General features: G+C 49.1%; 1 protein-coding gene across 2 annotated transcripts in view; it reads right to left on the bottom strand.

Moving 5' to 3' along the window:
- Positions 1–4,201: 4,201 nt before the first annotated feature.
- Positions 4,202–21,020, bottom strand: part of WDR54 (WD repeat domain 54) — a 33,077-nt gene continuing 16,258 nt past the window's right edge. For both annotated transcript variants that reach the window (XM_068273852.1, XM_068273861.1), the window contains exons 4-10: positions 18,569–18,635; positions 18,310–18,366; positions 17,012–17,142; positions 14,734–14,834; positions 12,365–12,527; positions 10,948–11,022; positions 4,202–5,337 (exon numbers count right to left, since the gene is read on the bottom strand). In XM_068273852.1, coding sequence (XP_068129953.1) covers positions 5,206–5,337; positions 10,948–11,022; positions 12,365–12,527; positions 14,734–14,834; positions 17,012–17,142; positions 18,310–18,366; positions 18,569–18,635 — 726 coding nt within the window. In that variant the 3' untranslated portion in view covers positions 4,202–5,205. The remainder of the gene's footprint in view (positions 5,338–10,947; positions 11,023–12,364; positions 12,528–14,733; positions 14,835–17,011; positions 17,143–18,309; positions 18,367–18,568; positions 18,636–21,020) is intronic.

Below are 21,020 nucleotides of genomic sequence, written 5' to 3'. Positions count from 1 at the left end.
AGGCTGGGGGCGGGGCTCTGCAGACTCCTCCAGCATCACTACAGTACAGAGCACTTGGGGAGGGGTAGAGAGGTTGGGGGCTGGGCGCTGTACACAAGAGCCTGCTGCACACTGAATAGGGACTGTCTACAAATCTTTGTCCGATTCTTTATCAGTCATTAAAACAATTGTGTGGAGAGCAGAAAGCATTTTCTCTCCATTCCCTTAGTTGTCAGTCTTTCAGCCAACTGTGGCTTCTGGGCCCCCCTGCAGATGCATCCCTTGCAGGGTCTATTGTTACGCCCCTGGCTCCATCCTACCTGCCTGCCACAGCCATAGTAAAACATCGATAAATATTACACTATATGAATGTAGTCAGAATATATGTAAATTTACAAACGTTTTGGAAGAGTTTCATCTAGTGTGTGTACCCGGGACTGTATACCTGCAGTGCGCGATGTGTGCTTGCCCTCAGGGATGGGCTTACTCGGAAATCTCAATCAATGCGACAAGGTGTGACCGTGGCAAACGGGGGGCTAACTTACCCAGAAGTCCGTGGGAGCCTGTTCATTCCCCTCCCATGCGACATATGTGACGCGTTCTGCGGTAGTGAGTGGTGGAACGCATAGGATACACATGGGATCCCACGGACTTCTGGGTAAGTTAACTGGACAGCTTCCAGCGGTCACTCCTGTATTCATTAAAGGAGTTATCAGGGATATTTAATGAAAATAAGGGCTACTTACCAGGGGCTTCCTCCAGCCCCAAGCTCCCAGCACGTCTCTCGCCGCAGCTCTCCCCGCAGCCGTTCGCCGCCGCTGCCTCCCAGTCCCCGGTGATGACGTCAGAGCCTGCGCGAGCGGCGCTGTCGGTCACCGCCACGTAGGCCGGAGTGTACTGCGCAGGCGCAGTAGTTCTGGGCCTGCGCAGTACACTCCGGCCCACGTGGCGGTGACAGACAGCGCCGCTCGCGCAGGTGCAGTACAGAGCGACCTGGAGGTTGGCATGACGACATCACCGCGGACCGGGAGGCAGAGACGGCGAACGGCTGCGGGGAGAGCTGCGGCGAGAGACGTGCTGGAAGCTGGTAAGTAGCCCTTATTTTCATTAAATATCCCTGATAACTCCTTTAAGATTATTTAGCATTTTAAATCCCGGCAGCAGCTACAAACTCGTAGGTCCTTAGAAGCTCATCACTGCTTGCAGTGTTCTGGGGATGATCAATTTCTACAGAATATAATTTCAAACAGAAAACCTGGGAAGACAGTGACATCAAGTGGGCATTATGAGAACTGCACTCTTACTTCTCATAGCTCAATTCTTTCTTCTATCACATTAGACAGGGAACAAACTTTTTAAAAAATATATTGTTTAGTATTTATATAGCGCCGACATATTCCGCAGCGCTGTACAGAGTATATTTTCTTGTCACTAACTGTCCCTCAGAGGGGCTCACAATCTAATCCTACTATAGTCCTCTGTCACTGTGTGTATCGTGCAGTGTGTGTATTGTAATCTAGAGCCAATTTAGTGAGACGGGTCATTTCAGAGCTCAGTGCTGTAGCTGGGTACGGCTGTAGCACTATAGCTATGCTCCGCCCCCGCAGGAGGGTTATTCGGGGATCCAGCGATCACCAGACCCTGAATTACATCTCCTTCCAAGTTGCTACAACTCGCTGGGGATTTGGGTGGCAGAAGGGTGAGCTGTCATTCACCTCGCCCTGCACCCAGCTCACTGGCAGGACAATGCTTGAACTGGGGACCCAGCGCTGCACAGTGAGAATGCTAACTGCTACACCACCATGCTGCTTTCCCTGCAATTCTCAGGTCCTTGCAGCAGTGCGTTCGTTTTTCCGGTTGCGTTCACCGAGAATTTTTTTTGTGTTCATTCTGCAATTTTTTGTGTCACACTACAATTGCAAAAGCACAAGGTCAGGTGGTAGAAATCTGTACGACTTTAATATACGTGAGCTATTGGAAACGAACGGTAGCAAAATGCATTTCCTGAGCAAGGCTATTGACTTCAATAGCCTGTGCAGCTGTGTGCGCTTTGCTGTCGATCGTGTTTTCCGAGAAGGTTTTGTCACATTCGTTCTGCAATTTTCCGTTTGTGGCAGGATACACTAAAATTGCAAATGTGTGCATCTGGCGGGAAAAAGTAGAAACTTAATGATTGTAAAATGCGTGGAAAATTGTGAACACAAAAGGCAAACAGTAAGGACCTGCGTTTCGCGAGCAAGGCTATGAACTTCAATAGCCTGTGCAGCCGTGCACAAAACACGCACAATCGCAGCAAGTGTTCTCTGCCTGAAGTTTGCTCCATTTCACGCCAAACAAGGGAAGAAAAAGCAGAAGTCAGTCCTCAGCCTATCATCTTGTGTTGTATTGGAGATCACCTGACGTGATCAGTGACTTGGTATATGGTAGGCATGGGTAAACTCGGCCCTCTAGCTGTTATGGAACTACAAGTCCCACAATGCATTGCAGGAGTCTGACAGCCACAGTCATGACTCATAAAGGCAAATGCATTGTGGGACTTGTAGTTCCATAACAGCTGGAGGGCCAAGTTTGCCCATGCCTGGTATATGGTATGCAGCTCACAGTAGGGACAGCCCACATCAGGAGGCGGAGCATTTGGCTAGATCACCTGATGTGGTCAGTGAAGTGGTATGCAGCTCACAACAGGGACAGCCCACATCAGGAGGCGGAGCATTTGGCTGGATCACCTGACATGGTCAGTCACATGGTATGCAGCTCACGGCAAGGACAGCCCACATCAGGAGGAAGAGCATTAGGCTGGACTAGTTTCAAGCGGCATACAATTTGTATGCAAGCTATGTGTGTTTCATTGACTGTCCCTAGGTACAGACATCGCCATAGCTTTGTGCAGTAAGAAGCAGCAGTGAGATATATTTGTGTGACCATTAGCCTTTCCCAACCTTTGTACCCTTGAGGCAGGGCCGGCCCTACCATGAAGCCAACTGAATCACGCGATTCAGGGCGGCAAACTGTAGATGGCACCATCAGTTTTACACTTTGGCGATATGTGCCAGTCTCTCCCTCTGCTCCGCTGCCTGACTCATGGAGCATAGAGCTTGCCTGCTGTGAGTCTGAGTTCACTGCACTCTGCTAGTCTTTCGACTGGGATGGGGGCTCAACCTCACAAGTTTGCTTGAGTAGTCTACAACCTGTAAAAAAAAACACACGATTGGTTCACACGATGGCCAGGGGCCCCGGACTTCTCTCACTGGCCGGGGCCCCAAGGCCAACATGTGATACCTGGAGGGGAGTGCAGGTGGGCCTGGACCTCTCACACCCAGGCTCTGGACCTCTCACATCCAGAAAACCCACCAACACTGCCTCCATACTGAATGCTAAATGCAACACACATAAGCAATAGAACACAGCAGTACATGCATCCAGCTACATTTGAAATTGGTCAGCAGGTGCTCGTCAGCCAATCAGGATGCACTGCCATACACCCTTTACCTGCCATACCACATCTAGCAGCCATTAGCATTCAGGTGGGAGGCTTCAGTTGGACGCCATCGCAAGATTGCGTCGCTAGCAGGACTGCCCCGTGCAGGCATCCCTCCCACAGGGGTCCCTCCCTAACCGCTCACCTGTCCGCCATGTCCTAGAGCTGAAAGAAAACGTTTATAAACACACAATTGGTTCACACGATGGCCAGGGGCCCCGGACCTCTCTCACTGGCCGGGGCCCCAAGGCCAACACGTGATACCTGGAGGGGAGTGCAGGTGGGCCTGGACCTCTCACACCCAGGCTCTGGACCTCTCACATCCAGTTTCTTTCAGCTCTAGGACATGGCGGACAGGTGAGCGGTTAGGGAGGGACCCCTGTGGGAGGTATGCCTGCACGGGGCGGTCCTGCTAGCGACGCAATCTTGCGATGGTGTCCAACTGAAGCCTCCCACCTGAATGCTAATGGCTGCTAGATGTGGTATGGCAGGTAAAGGGTGTATGACAGTGCATCCTGATTGGCTGACGAGCACCTGCTGACCACTTTCAAATGTAGCTGGATGCATGTACTGCTGTGTTCTATTGCTTGTGTGTGTTGCATTTAGTCTACAACCTGCCCTGCCTGGAGGGACACAGGGACACATCTCAGGAAACCCCTAAATAGACCACAGCATGAGGACACCTCCACCAGTGAGGGGGAGGCCACATTTACCCAGCTCTCCTCATCAGCAAGAACAACAAAATCCACAGTGAATGATTTTACTCAACAGGAAGAGATAATTTCACAATTAGATGACATCTCCCTCATCATACCACCAGAAGCGAGATCACCTCTATTCCTTCCACTGGCTCTGCTGCTTTGGTGGTGCCGTAATCGGGGATCACCTCACTCACGTGGTACGCTGCAGGTTACAGTACACTGTGGTGACCTGTGAGTGGATCTATCAGAGGACGCTGTATGTGTGATTCCCACCAGGAAGTGACATATGGGCAGGAGGCTGTAGCTCTGGATCTCTGCTCTGTACCAGGAAGATCGTGGTGGGTAACCATGCTGGTGTGTATAGGCGTCGCTGTGTGTGTACCGTGTACTTCTAAACATCAGCACTGCAGGGTCATCCAGGGAGGCAATACAGGAAGTAACAGCATCTCACTTCCTGTACATCCACCGCACGAGGTACACATGGGAGGAGCTATGAGGTGCCTGGAGGTCCTCCTCAAACCCGCATACCTCCAACAACTTCTTTGTTTTTTTCATAGTAGTTCTGGAGAGTGCAGGGAAGAGTTATTATTGCTCTCTGTGTCCCCACTGTAGAGATATCCCCTCAATTTCTGGCCCTCCATAAACAGTTGTGGCATTTATATGAACGCTGGTCAATCCTAGGGACAAGAAATCACAGACAGCAATAAAGTTGGGGATTTACTTCGTCTCCTCTGCAAAAACGTGTGTTCTGTTGCTACAGCTGCCTCTGGGAAAGATTCTCACAGATGGGGACACAAGGCAGTAATAAGAATGAAAGAGGTTATGATTCCTTTACAAACTCTACCCAAACTCCTGGAATGGCGCTACAAGTTGCAAAGTCAGTTTACAAACACCCCAAGCCCTGACAGGTGCTCTTTACTAATGCGTGTGCAGGACTGCAGAAGTGAGAGCCGACAGTCTGATGCGGCATGGGTGTTAGGGTGGAGTCACCAGGTGCCCCGCTCTCAGCTCCGCCTCTAAACAAGTCCCGGATCCTGTCCTGCTTCCTTATATCTGCACATAGCGGATAATCTCATTCAGGTCGTAGCCAGTCACAGCGAAGGACGTCCCCTGAGGATCGCAGAACCGCGCTCCGCATATCTGGGTGTCGGTCACGCACTCCGAGTGGCGGTGATCCACCTGCAATATAGAAGACGCAGCTTACCATAGCGCACGAGATTGCTCACGTGTGTGAACACAGCATAAACATGGGCACACACAGTACAATCACATTTCCCAGCTCTTCAGCTGGGATTATTTTATTTATATAGCGCCAACATCTTCCATAGCGCTGTACATAGTACAAAACAAATAGTGGGGGGCATAGATACACGAGACGTTCAGAGCTCTGTACAGTCAGGACATCCAGAAATACAATTAGGGCCCATTCACACTTGCAAAATGCTAGCGCTTTTGCTAGCGTTTTGCTCTGGCGATTTTTTGCGATTAACGCAAAAAAAAAAAAAAAAAAAAAAAAAAAAAAAAAAAATCGCCATTCACACTTAGTGCAATTTTCCGTGATTTCTATAGCACTAAACGCGGTCGCCGGAAAATCGCCTGAAAATGGTGCAGGATACAAATTTGCGTTTGGCGATTTGCGCTGATCGCCGGCGATTAACACAAATTGCCCAGGTGTGAATGGGCCCATTGGTTATTAATGCACTAGCGCTTTAAAAAGCGCTAGCACTTCAGCGTTTTGCCAAAATCGCCGGCAAAACGCTCAAGTGTGAATGGGGCCTTACAGACATACAGTGATGTGAAAAACTATTTGCCCCCTTCCTGATTTCTTATTCTTTTGCATGTTTGTCACACTTAAATGTTTCTGCTCATCAAAAACCGTTAACTATTATTCAAAGATAACATAATTGAACACAAAATGCAGTTTTAAATGATTTTTATTATTTAGTGAGAAAAAAAACTCAAAATCTACATGGCCCTGTGTGAAAAAGTAATTGCCCCCCTTGTTAAAAAAATAACTTAACTGTGGTTTATCACACCTGAGTTCAATTTCTGTAGTCACCCCCAGGCCTGATTACTGCCACACCTGTTTCAATCAAGAAATCACTTAAATATGAGCTATCTGACACAGAGAAGTAGACCAAAAGCACCTCGAAAGCTAGACATCATGCCAAGATCCAAAGAAATTCAGGAACAAATGAGAACAAAAGTAATTGAGATCTATCAGTCTGGTAAAGGTTATAAAGCCATTTCTAAAGCTTTGGGACTCCAGCGAACCACAGTGAGAGCCATTATCCACAAATGGCAAAAACATGGAACAGTGATGAACCTTCCCAGGAGTGGCCAGCCGACAAAAATTACCCCAAGAGCGCAGAGAAAACTCATCCGAGAACCGCAAAAGACCCCAAGACAACATCTAAAGAACTGCAGGCCTCACTTGCCTCAATTAAGGTCAGTGTTCACGATTCCACCATAAGAAAGAGACTGGGCAAAAATGGCCTGCATGGCAGATATCCAAGGCGCAAACCACTTTTAAGCAAAAAGAACATTAAGGCTCGTCTGAATTTTGCTAAAAAAAATCTCAATGATTGCCAAGACTTTTGGGAAAATACCTTGTGGACCGACAAGACAAAAGTTGAACTTTTTGGAAGGTGCGTGTCCCATTACATCTGGCGTAGAAGTAACACAGCATTACAGCAAAAGAACATCATACCAACAGTAAAATATGGTGGTGGTAGTGTGATGGTCTGGGGTTGTTTTGCTGCTTCAGGACCTGGAAGGCTTGCTGTGATAGATGAAACCATGAATTCTACTGTCTACCAAAAAATCGTGAAGGAGAATGTCCGGCCATCTGTTCGTCAACTCAAGCTGAAGCGATCTTGGGTGCTGCAGCAGGACAATGAACCAAAACACACCAGCAAATCCACCTCTGAATGGCTGAAGAAAAACAAAATGAAGACTTTGGAGTGGCCTAGTCAAAGTCCTGACCTGAATCCTATTGAGATGTTGTGGCATGACCTTAAAAAGTCGGTTCATGCTAGAAAACCCTCAAATAAAGCTGAATTACAACAATTCTGCAAAGATGAGTGGGCCAAAATTCCTCCAGAGCGCTGTAAAAGACTCGTTGCAAGTTATCGCAAATGCTTGATTGCAGTTATTGCTGCTAAGGGTGGCCCAACCAGTTATTAGGTTCAGGGAGCAATTTCTTTTTCACACAGGGCCATGTAGGTTTGGAGTTTTTTTTCTCACTAAATAATAAAAACCATCATTTAAAACTGCATTTTGTGTTCAATTATGTTATCTTTGACTAATAGTTAAAGGAATACTATCGATTCACATATTTTTTTCAATTGACACAGGAATTGTTTGGGAAGTGCTGCTAAGTACTGGTGTATACATTGTAGTAGCAACTTCTTTGTTTACTGTTATCAATATACATTCAAACTTTACTGACGCCAAAACTGACAGCTGACTAAGCCATGAGGAGAGGGGAAATTCCCCTCACACTTGATCAGTTAACTCTATGTGTAGCTCTGTGTGTGACAGAGAAGAGAGCTCCCAACAGCTGCAGCTCCTGTGTCCTGTGTTTCTGACTGAGGTGTCTGAAGAGAGCAGAGGAAATGTAACTAAGTGTCACAGCTTTTCATACTGTTTTTGCTTTCAGAGTTTGATATGTTTGATATTTGCTTTCTGCAGTCTGATATGCAACTCTGGCTGTGCATTGAAGCAGACACCCCTTCTGCAAGTGATTTGTCCCAATATAGCTAAATCCTACCCTCAATAAATTACAGCTTTTGCCTCTGATATTTAACATGAAAAGTAGGAAAATGTTTACACAGGTACTTAGACATTATTTGCACGCTGTCATTTTAGAACACTTGGGTATCGATAGTATTCCTTTAACAGTGTTTGATGAGCAGAAACATTTAAGTGTGACAAACATGCAAAAGAATAAGGAATCAGGAAGGGGGCAAATAGTTTTTCACATCACTGTAGCTGGTGTGTGGTTTGAGGCATCCTCAATACTGCAAGCTTGCTCTAGAAGGTAGTGAGGTGGAGACAATAGGGGGAGGAGCCTGGCCTTGGATGCTTACAATCTAAAGCAGGGTTAAGGAACCTTTTTGACCATAAATGCCACATTTTAAAACGTATTTCTGTGAGAGTCATACAATATGTTTCAAACAGGGACAGTGCACATGCACAGAAGAGGGCTCACGTCCCTGTTGCCATGGTGATGTGTATACAGTTGATCCTCTGGGCAGCGGAAGTGTCAGACAAGTCTTCAGCTTCTCTTGGGTTTCAGCAACATCAGCAATTTCCCCGAGAGCCAGACAGGAGAAATACCGACTAACAGCTTGTACAATTAGCTAGCTGACTTTGGGGTTGATTCACTTTGTAGGCAGAGATCCCTGCACTTTATCACAATAGGCTGCCTGTCAAACGCGATTTGCATAAAAAAAAAAATTCAATGGTACCGGCTGAGAATTTTCAGGTTTTCGATGTGAATTTTCACATCCGTTTTCCCATCTAACAAGTTTCTTCCTATTTCCTGTGTAGTCGCAGTGATACCACGTTGCTATAGAGCAGCATTGGCAAACCTATGGCACACGTGCCAGACCCGGCACGCGTAGCCGAAACTGCTGGCACGCCAACGCTGCATGAACTGGCCGAAGCGTCTGCTAGATGCCGCGCCAGTTCATAGCCCGCAGTCTCCCGGGAGGCATAGCAGGGCTATGGGAAGATGGCGTCCGAAGCCCTGTACTGGAGACTATTTGTGTCTCCAGTACAGGACTTCTGACGCTATCTTCCCGTAGCCCTGCTCTCTGCCTGTCAGCGCAGGAGATTGGAGGAGGATCGTCCGGGGAGCTGCGTGCCAGAGGCTGGGTGAGGAGACTTCTGTCAGGTGAGTACATTACTTTTTTTGCAGGTGAAATGTTGCCCACTGCGTTTATTTTCTGGTGAAATGTTGCCCACTGCGTTTCTTTTCTGGTAAAATGTGGCCCACTGTGTTTATTTTCTGGTGAAATGTGGCCCACTGCATTTATTTTCTGGTGAAATGTGGCCCACTGCATTTATTTTCTGGTGAAATGTTGCCCACTGCGTTTATTTTCTGGTGAAATGTTGCCCACTGCGTTTATTTTCTGGTGAAATGTGGCCCACTGCATTTATTTTCTGGTGAAATGTTGCCCACTGCGTTTATTTTCTGGTGAAATGTGGCCCACTGCATTTATTTTCTGGTGAAATGTTGCCCACTGCGTTTATTTTCTGGTGAAATGTGGCCCACTGCATTTATTTTCTGGTGAAATGTTGCCCACTGCGTTTATTTTCTGGTGAAATGTGGCCCACTGCATTTATTTTCTGGTGAAATGTTGCCCACTGCGTTTATTTTCTGGTGAAATGTGGCCCACTGCATTTATTTTCTGGTGAAATGTTGCCCACTGCGTTTATTTTCTGGTGAAATGTTGCCCACTGCATTTATTTTCTGGTGAAATGTGGCCCACTGTGTTTATTTTCTGGTGAAATGTGGCCCACTGCATTTATTTTCTGGTGAAATGCGGCCCACATTGCATTTATTTTCTGGTGAAATGCGGCCCACATTGCGTTTATTTTCTGGTGTCTGGGCAAACTGTTGCTGCATTTATTATTTAATGGTCATAGTTGGCTATGTTTGCTGCTTTGGGGTTACGGTATACTAATAAACAGCATCACACAGTTTCTGCACACCCATGATGCGAATCCTCGTTTGACCACATCATGGCGTAAACACTGCTTTCTTATGCCTCGCTGTTACATCATTACATTAGCTCTATTTTCTGGTGAAATGTGGCCCACTGCGTTTATTTTCTGGTGAAATGTGGCGAAATGTTGCCTATTTTCTGGTGAAATGCGGCCCACTGCGTTTATTTTCTGGTGAAATGTGACCCACTGCGTTTATTTTCTGGTGAAATGTGACCCACTGCGTTTATTTTCTGCTGAAATGCTGCCCACTGCATTTATTTTTTGCTGAAATGCTGCCCACTGCATTTATTTTCTGCTGAAATGCTGCCCACTGAAATGCTGCCCTCTGAATTTATTTTCTGCTGAAATGCTGCCCACTGCATTTATTTTCTGCTGAAATGCTGCCCACTGCATTTATTTTCTGCTGAAATGCTGCCCACTGCATTTATTTTCTGCTGAAATGCTGCCCACTGCATTTATTTTCTGCTGAAATGCTGCCCACTGCATTTATTTTCTGCTGAAATGCTGCCCACTGCATTTATTTTCTGCTGAAATGTTGCCCACATTGCTTTATTTTCTGGTGTCTGGGGAAACTGTTGCTGCATTTATTATTTAATGGTCATAGTTGGCTATGTTTGCTGCTTTGGGGTTACGGTACTAATAAACAGCATCACACAGTTTCTGCACACCCGTGATGCGAATCCTCGTTTGACCACATCATGGCGTAAACACTGCTTTCTTATGCCTCACTGTTACATCATTACATTAGCTCCACCCATCCAATGTCATGGCCAAGCCCATTTTTCAGCGTGACGCAAACCCCTATTGGCACTCAGTGATAAACAAGTCGATGTTAGGTCGCAGTTTGGGCACTCGGCCTCTGAAAGGTTAGCCATCACTGGTATAGAGATTAAAAATCGGATGCAAAAATTTGCATTCAAAACATGCATAAAAACACACGCGTTTTCACAATTTGGCATTATAAACACGTCCGCACCCATACTCCGATCGCATGAGAGATCCTGAGTGCTAATGGGTGGCAATCAGATCTTCCAGATATCCACTGACATTTACCTCGATTTCCCCGGTGTCCGCACAACGACTCAACTGCCAGATCTGCACGAAGGAGTCTTCAGCCCCCGACAGCATCTGTGGAGAGAGGAAAACCCATGATTTCATTGCTGGAGAATCAGGGTGGCTCATGAAATTCTAATTATTTGGACTTGCATGCAAATTGTATGGAGTTTACAAATGGGACAATCAAACTTCAGGACCAAACTAATTTTCACATATCAGCACTGCTCCCATTCATTCGCCAATAACTTTATTACTACTAATCACACCTAAATGATCTATATATTAGGACAAATTAGGCTTTAAGTGTGTAATAATTTTGTTTAGTAATTACCTTATTTTCAATGCATTTTAAAGGGAAAAGAAGGGGGAAAAAAAACAGAAATACACACTATTTCTCCATTTACATCCATTATAGCTTTACATCAAACAGTGCTAACTATAGCTTACCAACCCACAAATTTTATTTGCTCAGTCATCCTGGTTATAGCAATGTTTAAATTATATTGAATTTGGAAATAAAGGTGTCTTTTTTTCTGTTTTTCGTTTTTTATTGCTTTCTCATTGTACACACTATTGATGATTATAGGACCTTATTTCAGGGCTGTAGAGTTGTTACAAAATCATCTCAAACTCCTCAGTTTTTCAAACCACCGACTCAGAGTCCAGGTACCCAAAATGGCTCCGACTCCTCGACTCTGACTGCTTAGTCTAATATTTACCAGAACTAAGGATTTGGTACAAAAATCATCCGACTCCAACTCTGACTCCACAGCCCTGCCTTTTTTGCAAAAATAATAGTAATATACCCTTATGGCATACATATTTAAAAATCCAAGTCTAAGGTAACAGTACAGTATATGTTGTTTCTTTCATACTCTGTCACTTTGTTTTCATTTTACAAGTCTTTCATTTTGGTACAGAATATGCAAATATTTAATTGCCTTTGATTCAGTTTCTAACTAAAAAGAATACACAAGACATGGGCCTCAACCCTGAAACTCTCTAAACTCTATTCTACTACTTAGCACGATTAAAATGTTACCACATAGGTCTCTAGTAGTTTTGTTTAAAAAAAACTTTCCCAAAATCTATCATAATTTTGAAAATGACTTTTTTATGTTGGATCGAGTTTGTCCGTACCTATTTTTTATGTGATGTGTGTCCAAGCTCTAAGACCCACAAAAATGTATTCTACAACTCGTCACAGTTAAATCGATACCACATGTGCCTCATTTAGTAACAAACTGGTGGAGAACTTTCCACAACTACACTGGACGTTTATAAGCCTCCAGTTGTCATTAAGTGGTTAACTGGAACAGTTAGAAAGCTTGCATGCAAGTTATAATTATTAGCATTTCATTGACCCCCGTGTTCTGGGCACAAGTACACATGATGAAGAGAAGGCGGGTCATACTTTGCCTGTTTCCGGGGCGATGTCCAGGGTGTAGATCCATCGGGCGTGGGCATCCAGCTCAGCAAATATCACCCCAGTACTGCAGTCATACACCCGAATCTGCCCTGTGCCATACGCTGCAGCGATCACTCCGTCCCACAGCCTCACCGAGGAGCACGTCACCCTGCAGAGCGGATACATGGGACAGCAGTCACTACAGATTATATATCACCCCTCCCCCCCAGCCTCACCGAGGAGCACGTCACCCTGCAGAGCGGATACACGGAACAGCGGTCACTACAGATTATACATCACCCCTCCCCCCAGCCTCACTGAGGAGCACGTCACCCTGCAGAGCGGATACACGGGACAGCGGTCACTACAGATTATACATCACCCCTCCCCCCAGCCTCACTGAGGAGCACGTCACCCTGCAGAGCGGATACACGGGACAGCGGTCACTACAGATTATACATCACCCCTCCCCCCCAGCCTCACTGAGGAGCAAGTCACCCTGCAGAGTGGATACATGGGATAGCGGTCACTACAGATTATACATCACCCCTCTCCCAAAGCCTCACTGAGGAGCACGTCACCCTGCAGAGCGGATACATGGGACAGCATTCACTACAGATTATACATCACCCCAGCCTCACCGAGGAGCACGTCACCCTGCAGAGCGAATACATGGGACAGCGGTCACTACAGATTATATATCACCCCTCCCTCCCAGCCTCACCGAGGAGCGCGTCACCCTGCAGAGCGGATACATGGGACAGCGGTCACTACAGATTATACATCACCCCTCCCCCCCAGCCTCACTGAGGAGCAAGTCACCCTGCAGAGCGGATACATGGGACAGCGGTCACTACAGATTATACATCACCCCTCCCCCCAGCCTCACCGAGGAGCACGTCACCTTGCAGAGTGGATACACGGGACAGCGGTCACTACAGATTATACATCACCCCTCCCCCCCCAGCCTCACCGAGGAGCACGTCACCCTGCAGAGCGGATACATGGGACAGCGGTCACTACAGATTATACATCACCCCTCCCCCCAGCCTCACTGAGGAGCACGTCACCCCGCAGAGCGGATACATGGGAGAGCGGTCACTACAGATTATACATTACCCCTCCCCTTAGCCTCACCGAGGAGCATGTCACCCTGCAGAGCGGATACATGGGACAGCGGTCACTACAGATTATACATCACCCCTCCCCCCCAGCCTCACTGAGGAGCACGTCACCCTGCAGAGCAGATACATGTAACAGCGGTCACTACAGATTATACATCACCCCTCCCACCCAGCCTCACTGAGGAGCAAGTCACCCTGCAGAGCGGATACATGGGACAGCGGTCACTACAGATTATACATCACCCCTCCCACCCAGCCTCACTGAGAAACAAGTCACCCTGCAGAGCGGATACATGGGACAGCGGTCACTACAGATTATACATCACCCCTCCCCCCCAGCCTCACCGAGGAGCACGTCACCCTGCAGAGCGGATACACGGGACAGCGGTCACTACAGATTATACATCACCCCTCCCCCCCCCCAGCCTCACAGAGGAGCACGTCACCCTGCAGAGCGGATACACGGGACAGCGGCCAGTACAGATTATACATCACCCCTCCCCCTTAGCCTCACGTCACCCTGCAGAGCGGATACACGGGATAGTGGTCACTACAGATTATACATCACCCCTCCCCCCAAGCCTCACCGAGGAGCACGTCACCCTGCAGAGCAGATACACGGGACAGCAGTCACTACAGATTATACATCACCCCTCCCCCCCAGCCTCACCGAGGAGCACGTCACCCTGCAGAGCGGATACATGGGACAGCGGTCACTACAGATTATACATTCCCCCCCCCCCAGCCTCACTGAGGAGCACGTCACCCTGCAGAGCAGATACATGGGACAGCGGTCACTAAAGATTATACATCACAAGTAAAGAGCCTGTATAGTGTGACAAAACAATATTTGTCCCAATTCAGTGAAAAGTCCTGCACAGGGGACAGCAGAGGTTTCTGGTGGTGTCTGGTGTCAATTCCAGATGCCAGTGGGGGCAGCCTATTCTTCCCTGGAGGATCCATAAACTGCCTCACAGAGGTGCAATAAAACAATAATAGACTTCTCCACCAGGGCCAGGCTGGCACCAGCTTAATTCCTGATCCATTCTTCAGAAAGAACCCTGATAAGCAGAGGCAGAGCCTGGGTTGTAAATTTGCACAGTTAAGAAGACATTCCGGGGACTCCCAGTGGCTGGGGCTGGAATTGCAGCTGTGGCAATGGGATCAGGATTATCACAGATGGCTCCAGCAGAGGGGCCAGGAAGGGTTCCGGCAGCGGCTATAGGCCGTACTTCTGACATACACACTCACCCATAGGCGGAGATCTTGGTGACCAGTTTGAAATCTTCGCCGCTCTTCCAGACGCAGAGCAGGCCGGAGTCGTCGGCAGTGACCAGATCGGCGGCTCTGTCCTGAGACACAAGCTATGGTTACTACACACGGCCTGACTGATGGGAAACAGGGAGGAAAAAATAACCATACTGATATGGAGCGGCACAGATAATATGTAACCCCTCCTCCAATTCCTGGGAACCAGAAGACACCTGTAAAGTAGGGCTGCCAGCCACAAAGAAATTCCAGCCTTGTTCTGTAGCCCTGCCCTTCCTAATGCTCAGCCCCACCCCTTGTACATGCATGAGTGTAATAGTCTTATCAATCGCATGGAACCATTCTCACAGGAGTGTCATGCTTGTCAGAGCCTCCAGCTGGCTGAAATGTGTTCTGATAGGATGGTTCCATGTGAGTGAGAAGCCATTTACACTGATATAGGATTAGTTCTAGGGAGGCGTGTGGAGTGACATCACTGCATGTGGGCGGGGTTTGCCGTGCTCGGATTACTGAAAAAAAAAAAGGCAGTAGTATGTATACACACAAATGCCTCCAACAAGCAGGTGGGTCATTCCAGTATGATCACCTGATAAACAAATGCCAGCCCACATTTTCCAGCATCCCTGAATTACAGACGAATTCATAAATAAATAAATAAAAAAAAATGAACCATTTGCACACTCTCATGCAAATACTGCAGACCAACCATCCAAGAGCCATTACTCTCCCTACATCTGAGTTTATCAAAGAGGTCTTCGCAAAAATTGCATTATTTGTGTAGTCATATAAGCCACGCAGAGGTTTCCTTGAGTTTGTATGTGTGCTAGCTCTGGCCCTGTAACATGCATAGTGCAACATGCAAGCCTACATTGCATCAACCTATCAAAAGATTAGGAGCACATACAGTGCTGCCCATAATTACATTGTGACTTAAAGTTACTTTTGTTCAACCAGCAAGTAATTATTTGATGGGAAATGACACAGGTGTCTCCCAAAAGATAATACGACCATGTGCAAGAGGCATTATTGTGGAAAAGAAGACATATCTCAGCTTTTATTTACATTTGAGCAAAAAGTGTCCAGTTCAAACTTATTCATCCCCTTCACAAACCGTCACAGTCTGTGGGAAAATCCAAAGTTCTATACCATTCCAAATAGTCCAAGCTGTTCTAAAGCATCCTAATTACCCTGATTAATTGGGAACAGCTGTTTTAATCAACTCAACAGGTGAAAAAGAGCAGCTCTCTGCAGTTGGTTTGTGGACAGTCATGGCTAAGACAAAGGAGCTCAGTGAGGACCTGAGGCTGCACATTGTGGCTGCTCACAAGTCAGGAAAAAATAATTGCTGGTTGAATAAAAGTAACTTTAAGTCAAAATTTGCCAGGGTGTATGAATAATTATGGGCAGTACTGTATCCCTGGCAAGGAAATGAACAGCCCTACTTAAAAACAGATGAGTGCCTACCTGCAAAAGAGTGCAAGCCCCACTTGTGGGATAAAATACACACCGAGCATACACATGACCTGTCTACCATTGGAGGATGTTGGTTTCCTGTAACAGCTTGCATGCAACCTATTAAGTACTCGTCCCTCCCACTGCGAACCACTGCAAAGAAGTCAATCCTCCATGGGAGGGGCCTAACACTAACTAATCCTAACCTATTATACAGCTGACGCTGTTGTGTGCATGGAAGTATATTGCAGTGTCCTTTGAGGTTAGTCTGAAGTACTATCTGACAAAGGAGAGGACATTAGGACAACTTGCTGGCCACGGCAGAGAGGTGTTTAATTTACCCATGTCGCCACCTATGGCCGATGTGCACCACGTCATGTTCACTCACATTACACGCCTGTCCCATGCTTCTACCTCTAAACTCGGAAGTAGGAAGCATGGGAATGACGTGGAACGTAAGTGAATGCAATGTGGAGCAGATCAGCTATAGTCGGTGAGTTGGGCAAGTTAAACCCCTCCCCCTCTGTTGCGGCCAGCAAGCTGTGCCGATTATGAATGGCGGAGCAATGCGTAGCTTAACACTCTCTGCCTGTAACACTGAACATTCCTGAGCGTTGTCCCAGCCACTGAAGACCTGAATTTACTGGGAGGGGCAGAGCTTCATTCCAAGCTAGGAGAATGGTAATCTCTCCTCCATCTCCAGTATCCCTGATGCACTTCTGATGCCCGGCTGAACCTGACGCATAATATCAGGAGGCATCACAGCAGCGCATTAGTCATGTGACTTGCATGTGGGCGGGGCTCTTACCTGCTCGCCCAGGCACGACTCGCTGGCGATGTCGGTGATGGGATCTCTGTGCTCGGCCAGGACCTCAGCCAATGTGATGTTGGTGCCTTTTGCTGGAATGTCAAAGACTAATACAAGGCCGGAAGAGGTTCCTGAGGAAAGAAGCGTCACTGAGGATTGCTGTGCAGGGCCCTTAACCAGCACACTATCCAGCCACTATCGGAAGGTGGTCTGCCACTGTTACCCCCCCCCCCCCCTCGATAAATAACAACCCCCTATGTCCTCCTCCCTAACGGTAAACAGAAAGGCATGTGCTTGTTGGAAGCCAGCCAACATATATTCCATGCTGATGGCACACCGGAGTTTTCTAACTCCTCCCTCCCTTTTCTGACAAGTGTGGGTAGTCACTGACACACAGCCAACATCAAAGAAGACAGAACAAACACAGAACATTTATATCGCGCTTTTCTCCTGATGGACTCAAAGCGCCAGAGCAGCAGCCACTAGGACACGCTCTATAGGCAGTAGCAGTGTTAGGGAGACTTGCCTAAGGTCTCCTACTGAATAGGTGCTGGCTTACTGAACAGACAGAGCCGAGATTCGAACCCAGGTCTCCTGTGTCAGAGGCACCATTACACTACCCAGCCACCACAGAAGGGCAGACCCCCCCAAACACACTTCCTGGAGCACCTCCCACTGTTACTATAACACCACTGCAGCTACCTGGAGGTCAGATAAGCCTCTCCCTCTGTAACTATAACACCAGTGCTGCTACCTGGAGGTCTGAGGAGCCCCTCCCCGTTATTATAGCACCAGTCCTGCTACCTGGCGGTCAGATAAGCCCCTCCCCCTGTTACTATAACACCAATCCTGCTACCTGGCGGTCAAATAAGCCCCTCCCCCTGTTACTATAACACCAGTGCTGCTACCTGGAAGTCAGATGAGCCTCTCTCCGTTACTATAAACACAAGTGCCGCTAACTGGAGGTCTAAGGAGCCCCTCCCCCTGTAACTATAACACCAGTGCTACTACCTGGATATCTGAGGAGCCCCTCCCCCTATTACTATAACACCAGTGCCATTACCTGGAGGTCTGATTAGCCCCTCCCTGTGTCACTAAACCACCAGTGCTGCTATCTAGAGGTCTGAGGAGACCCTTCCCCTATTATTATAATACCAGTGCTGAGACCTGGCGGTCAGATAAGCCCCTCCCCCAGTTACTGTAACACCAGTGCTGATACCCTGGAGGCCTGAGGAGCCCCTCCCCATATTACAATAACACCAGTGCTGCTATCTGGGGCGTAATAGAGGGTCACTCACCCACACAGATGTACCGTCCCCCGGCTGAGGAAATGCCGCGAGCAAACACCGCCTGAGCTGCATGGAGAGAAAACACAGTCATCACTGGAGCCCATCCGCCCTCCAGCAATCCCTCAACCCTCGTGTGCTGATCAGAGGAGAGAGACTCCACCCCTCACCTGGGTGGGCTGCTACATGTGAAATATAAATGCATAATAATAATGCTGAATATAACATGTAGCGAGCCCGCTTCTCTCAGTGCCACTTTCGTTCCACTCACCCTGTGGGGTCTCCAGGGCGTCCAGAGCGTGCCAGTACACCATGATGGATCCATCCGACTCGTACATCTATAGAGGAGAAGGAGAGATGGGGTGAGGCCGGAATACACAGAACTGATCTGTAAAGAGGTGAAGAGCAGCAAGGGATGGCACTACAGAGAGGAGGAGGAGAGCAGCAAGGGGCGGCACTACAGAGAGGAGGGAGGAGGAGAGCAGCAAGGGGTGGCACTACAAAGAGGAGGGAGGAGGAGAGCAGCAAGGGGCGGCACTACAGAGAGGAGGAGAGCAGCAAGGGGTGGCACTACAGAGAGGAGGAGGAGGAGAGCAGCAAGGGGTGGCACTACAGAGAGGAGGAGAGCAGCAAGGGGCGGCACTACAGAGAGGAGGAGAGCAGCAAGGGGTGGCACTACAGAGAGGAGGAGGAGAGCAGCAAGGGGTGGCACTACAGAGAGGAGGAGAGCAGCAAGGGGCGGCACTACAGAGAGGAGGAGAGCAGCAAGGGGTGGCACTACAGAGAGGAGGAGGAGAGCAGCAAGGGGTGGCACTACAAAGAGGAGGGAGGAGGAGAGCAGCAAGGGGCGGCACTACAGAGAGGAGGAGAGCAGCAAGGGGTGGCACTACAGAGAGGAGGAGGAGAGCAGCAAGGGGTGGCACTACAGAGAGGAGGAGAGCAGCAAGGGGCGGCACTACAGAGAGGAGGAGAGCAGCAAGGGGCGGCACTACAGAGAGGAGGAGGAGAGCAGCAAGAAGTGGCACTACAGAGAGGAGGGAGGAGGAGGAGGAGAGCAGCAAGGGGTGGCACTACAAAGAGGAGGGAGGAGGAGAGCAGCAAGGGGCGGCACTACAGAGAGGAGGAGAGCAGCAAGGGGCGGCACTACAGAGAGGAGGAGGAGAGCAGCAAGGGGTGGAACTACAGAGAGGAGGAGGAGGAGAGCAGCAAGGGGTGGCACTACAGAGAGGAGGAGGAGAGCAGCAAGGGGCAGCACTACAGAGAGGAGGTGGAGAGCAGCAAGGGGTGGCACTACAGAGAGGAGGAAGGAGGAGAGCAGCAAGGGGTGGCACTACAGAGAGGACGAAGGAGGAGAGCAGCAAGGGCCGGCACTACAAAGAGGAGGAGGAGAGCAGCAAGGGGTGGCACTACAGAGAGGAGGAAGGAGGAGAAGAGCAGCAAGGGGTGGCACTACAGAGAGGAGGAAGGAGGAGAGCATCAAGGGGTGGCACTACAGAGAGGAGGAAGGAGGAGAGCAGCAAGGGGCGGCACTACAGAGAGGAGGAGGAGAGCAGCAAGGGGTGGCACTACAGAGAGGAGGAGGAGAACAGCAAAGAGCGACACTACAGAGAGGAGGAGGAGAGCAGCAAGGGGCGGCACTACAGAGAGGAGGAGAGCAGTAAGGGGTGGCACCACAGAGAGGAGGAGAGCAGTAAGGGGTGGCACTACAGAGAGGAGGGAGGAGGAGGAAGAGGAGAGCAGCAAGGGGCGGCACTACAGAGAGGAGGAGGAGAGCAGCAAGGGGCGGCACTACAGAGAGGAGGAGGAAAGCAGCAAGGGGCGGCACTACAGAGAGGAGGAGGAGAGCAGCAAGGGGCGGCACTACAGAGAGGAGGAGGAGAGCAGCAAGGGGCGGCACTACAGAGAGGTGGAGGAGAGCAGCAAGGGGCGGCACTACAGAGAGGAGGAGGAGAGTAGCAAGGGGCGGCACTACAGAGAGGAGGAGGAGAGCAGCAAGGGGCGGCACTACAGAGAGGAGGAGGAGAGCAGCAAGGGGCGGCACTACAGAGAGGAGGAGGAGAGCAGCAAGGGGCGGCACTACAGAGAGAAGGAGGAGAGCAGCAAGGGGCGGCACTACAGAGAGGAGGGAGGAGCAGGAGAGCAGCAAGGGGCGGCACAACAGAGAGGAGGGAGGAGGAGGAGGAAGAGGAGAGCAGCAAGGGGTGGCACTACAGAGAGAGGAGGAGAGCAGCAAGGGGCGGCACTAAAGAGGAGGGAGGATGATGAGGAGGAGAGCAGCAAGGGGTGGCAATACAGAGAGGAGGGAGGAGGAGAGCAGCAAGGGGCGGCACTACAGAGAGGAGGAGGAGAGCAGCAAGGGGCGGCACTAAAGAGAGGAGGGAGGAGGAGGAGAGCAGCAAGGGGTGGCACTACAGAGAGGAGGAAGGAGGAGAGCATCAAGGGGCGGCACTACAGAGAGGACGAAGGAGGAGAGCAGCAAGGGGCGGCACTACAGAGAGGAGGAGGAGAGCAGCAAGGGGCGGCACTACAGAGAGGAGGAGGAGATCAGCAAGGGGCGGCACTAAAGAGAGGAGGAGGAGAGCAGCAAGGGGCGGCACAACAGAGAGGAGGAGGAGAGCAGCAAGGGGCGGCACTACAGAGAGGAGGAGGAGAGCAGCAAGGGGCGGCACTATAGAGAGGAGGAGGAGAGCAGCAAGGGGTGGCACTACAGAGAGGATGAGGAG

Source organism: Hyperolius riggenbachi, chromosome 1 (assembly GCF_040937935.1).
Source record: "Hyperolius riggenbachi isolate aHypRig1 chromosome 1, aHypRig1.pri, whole genome shotgun sequence".
Taxonomy (NCBI): domain Eukaryota; kingdom Metazoa; phylum Chordata; class Amphibia; order Anura; family Hyperoliidae; genus Hyperolius; species Hyperolius riggenbachi.
Note: the sequence above shows the minus strand (reverse complement) of the source record. Positions and strands in the feature narration are given on the sequence as shown.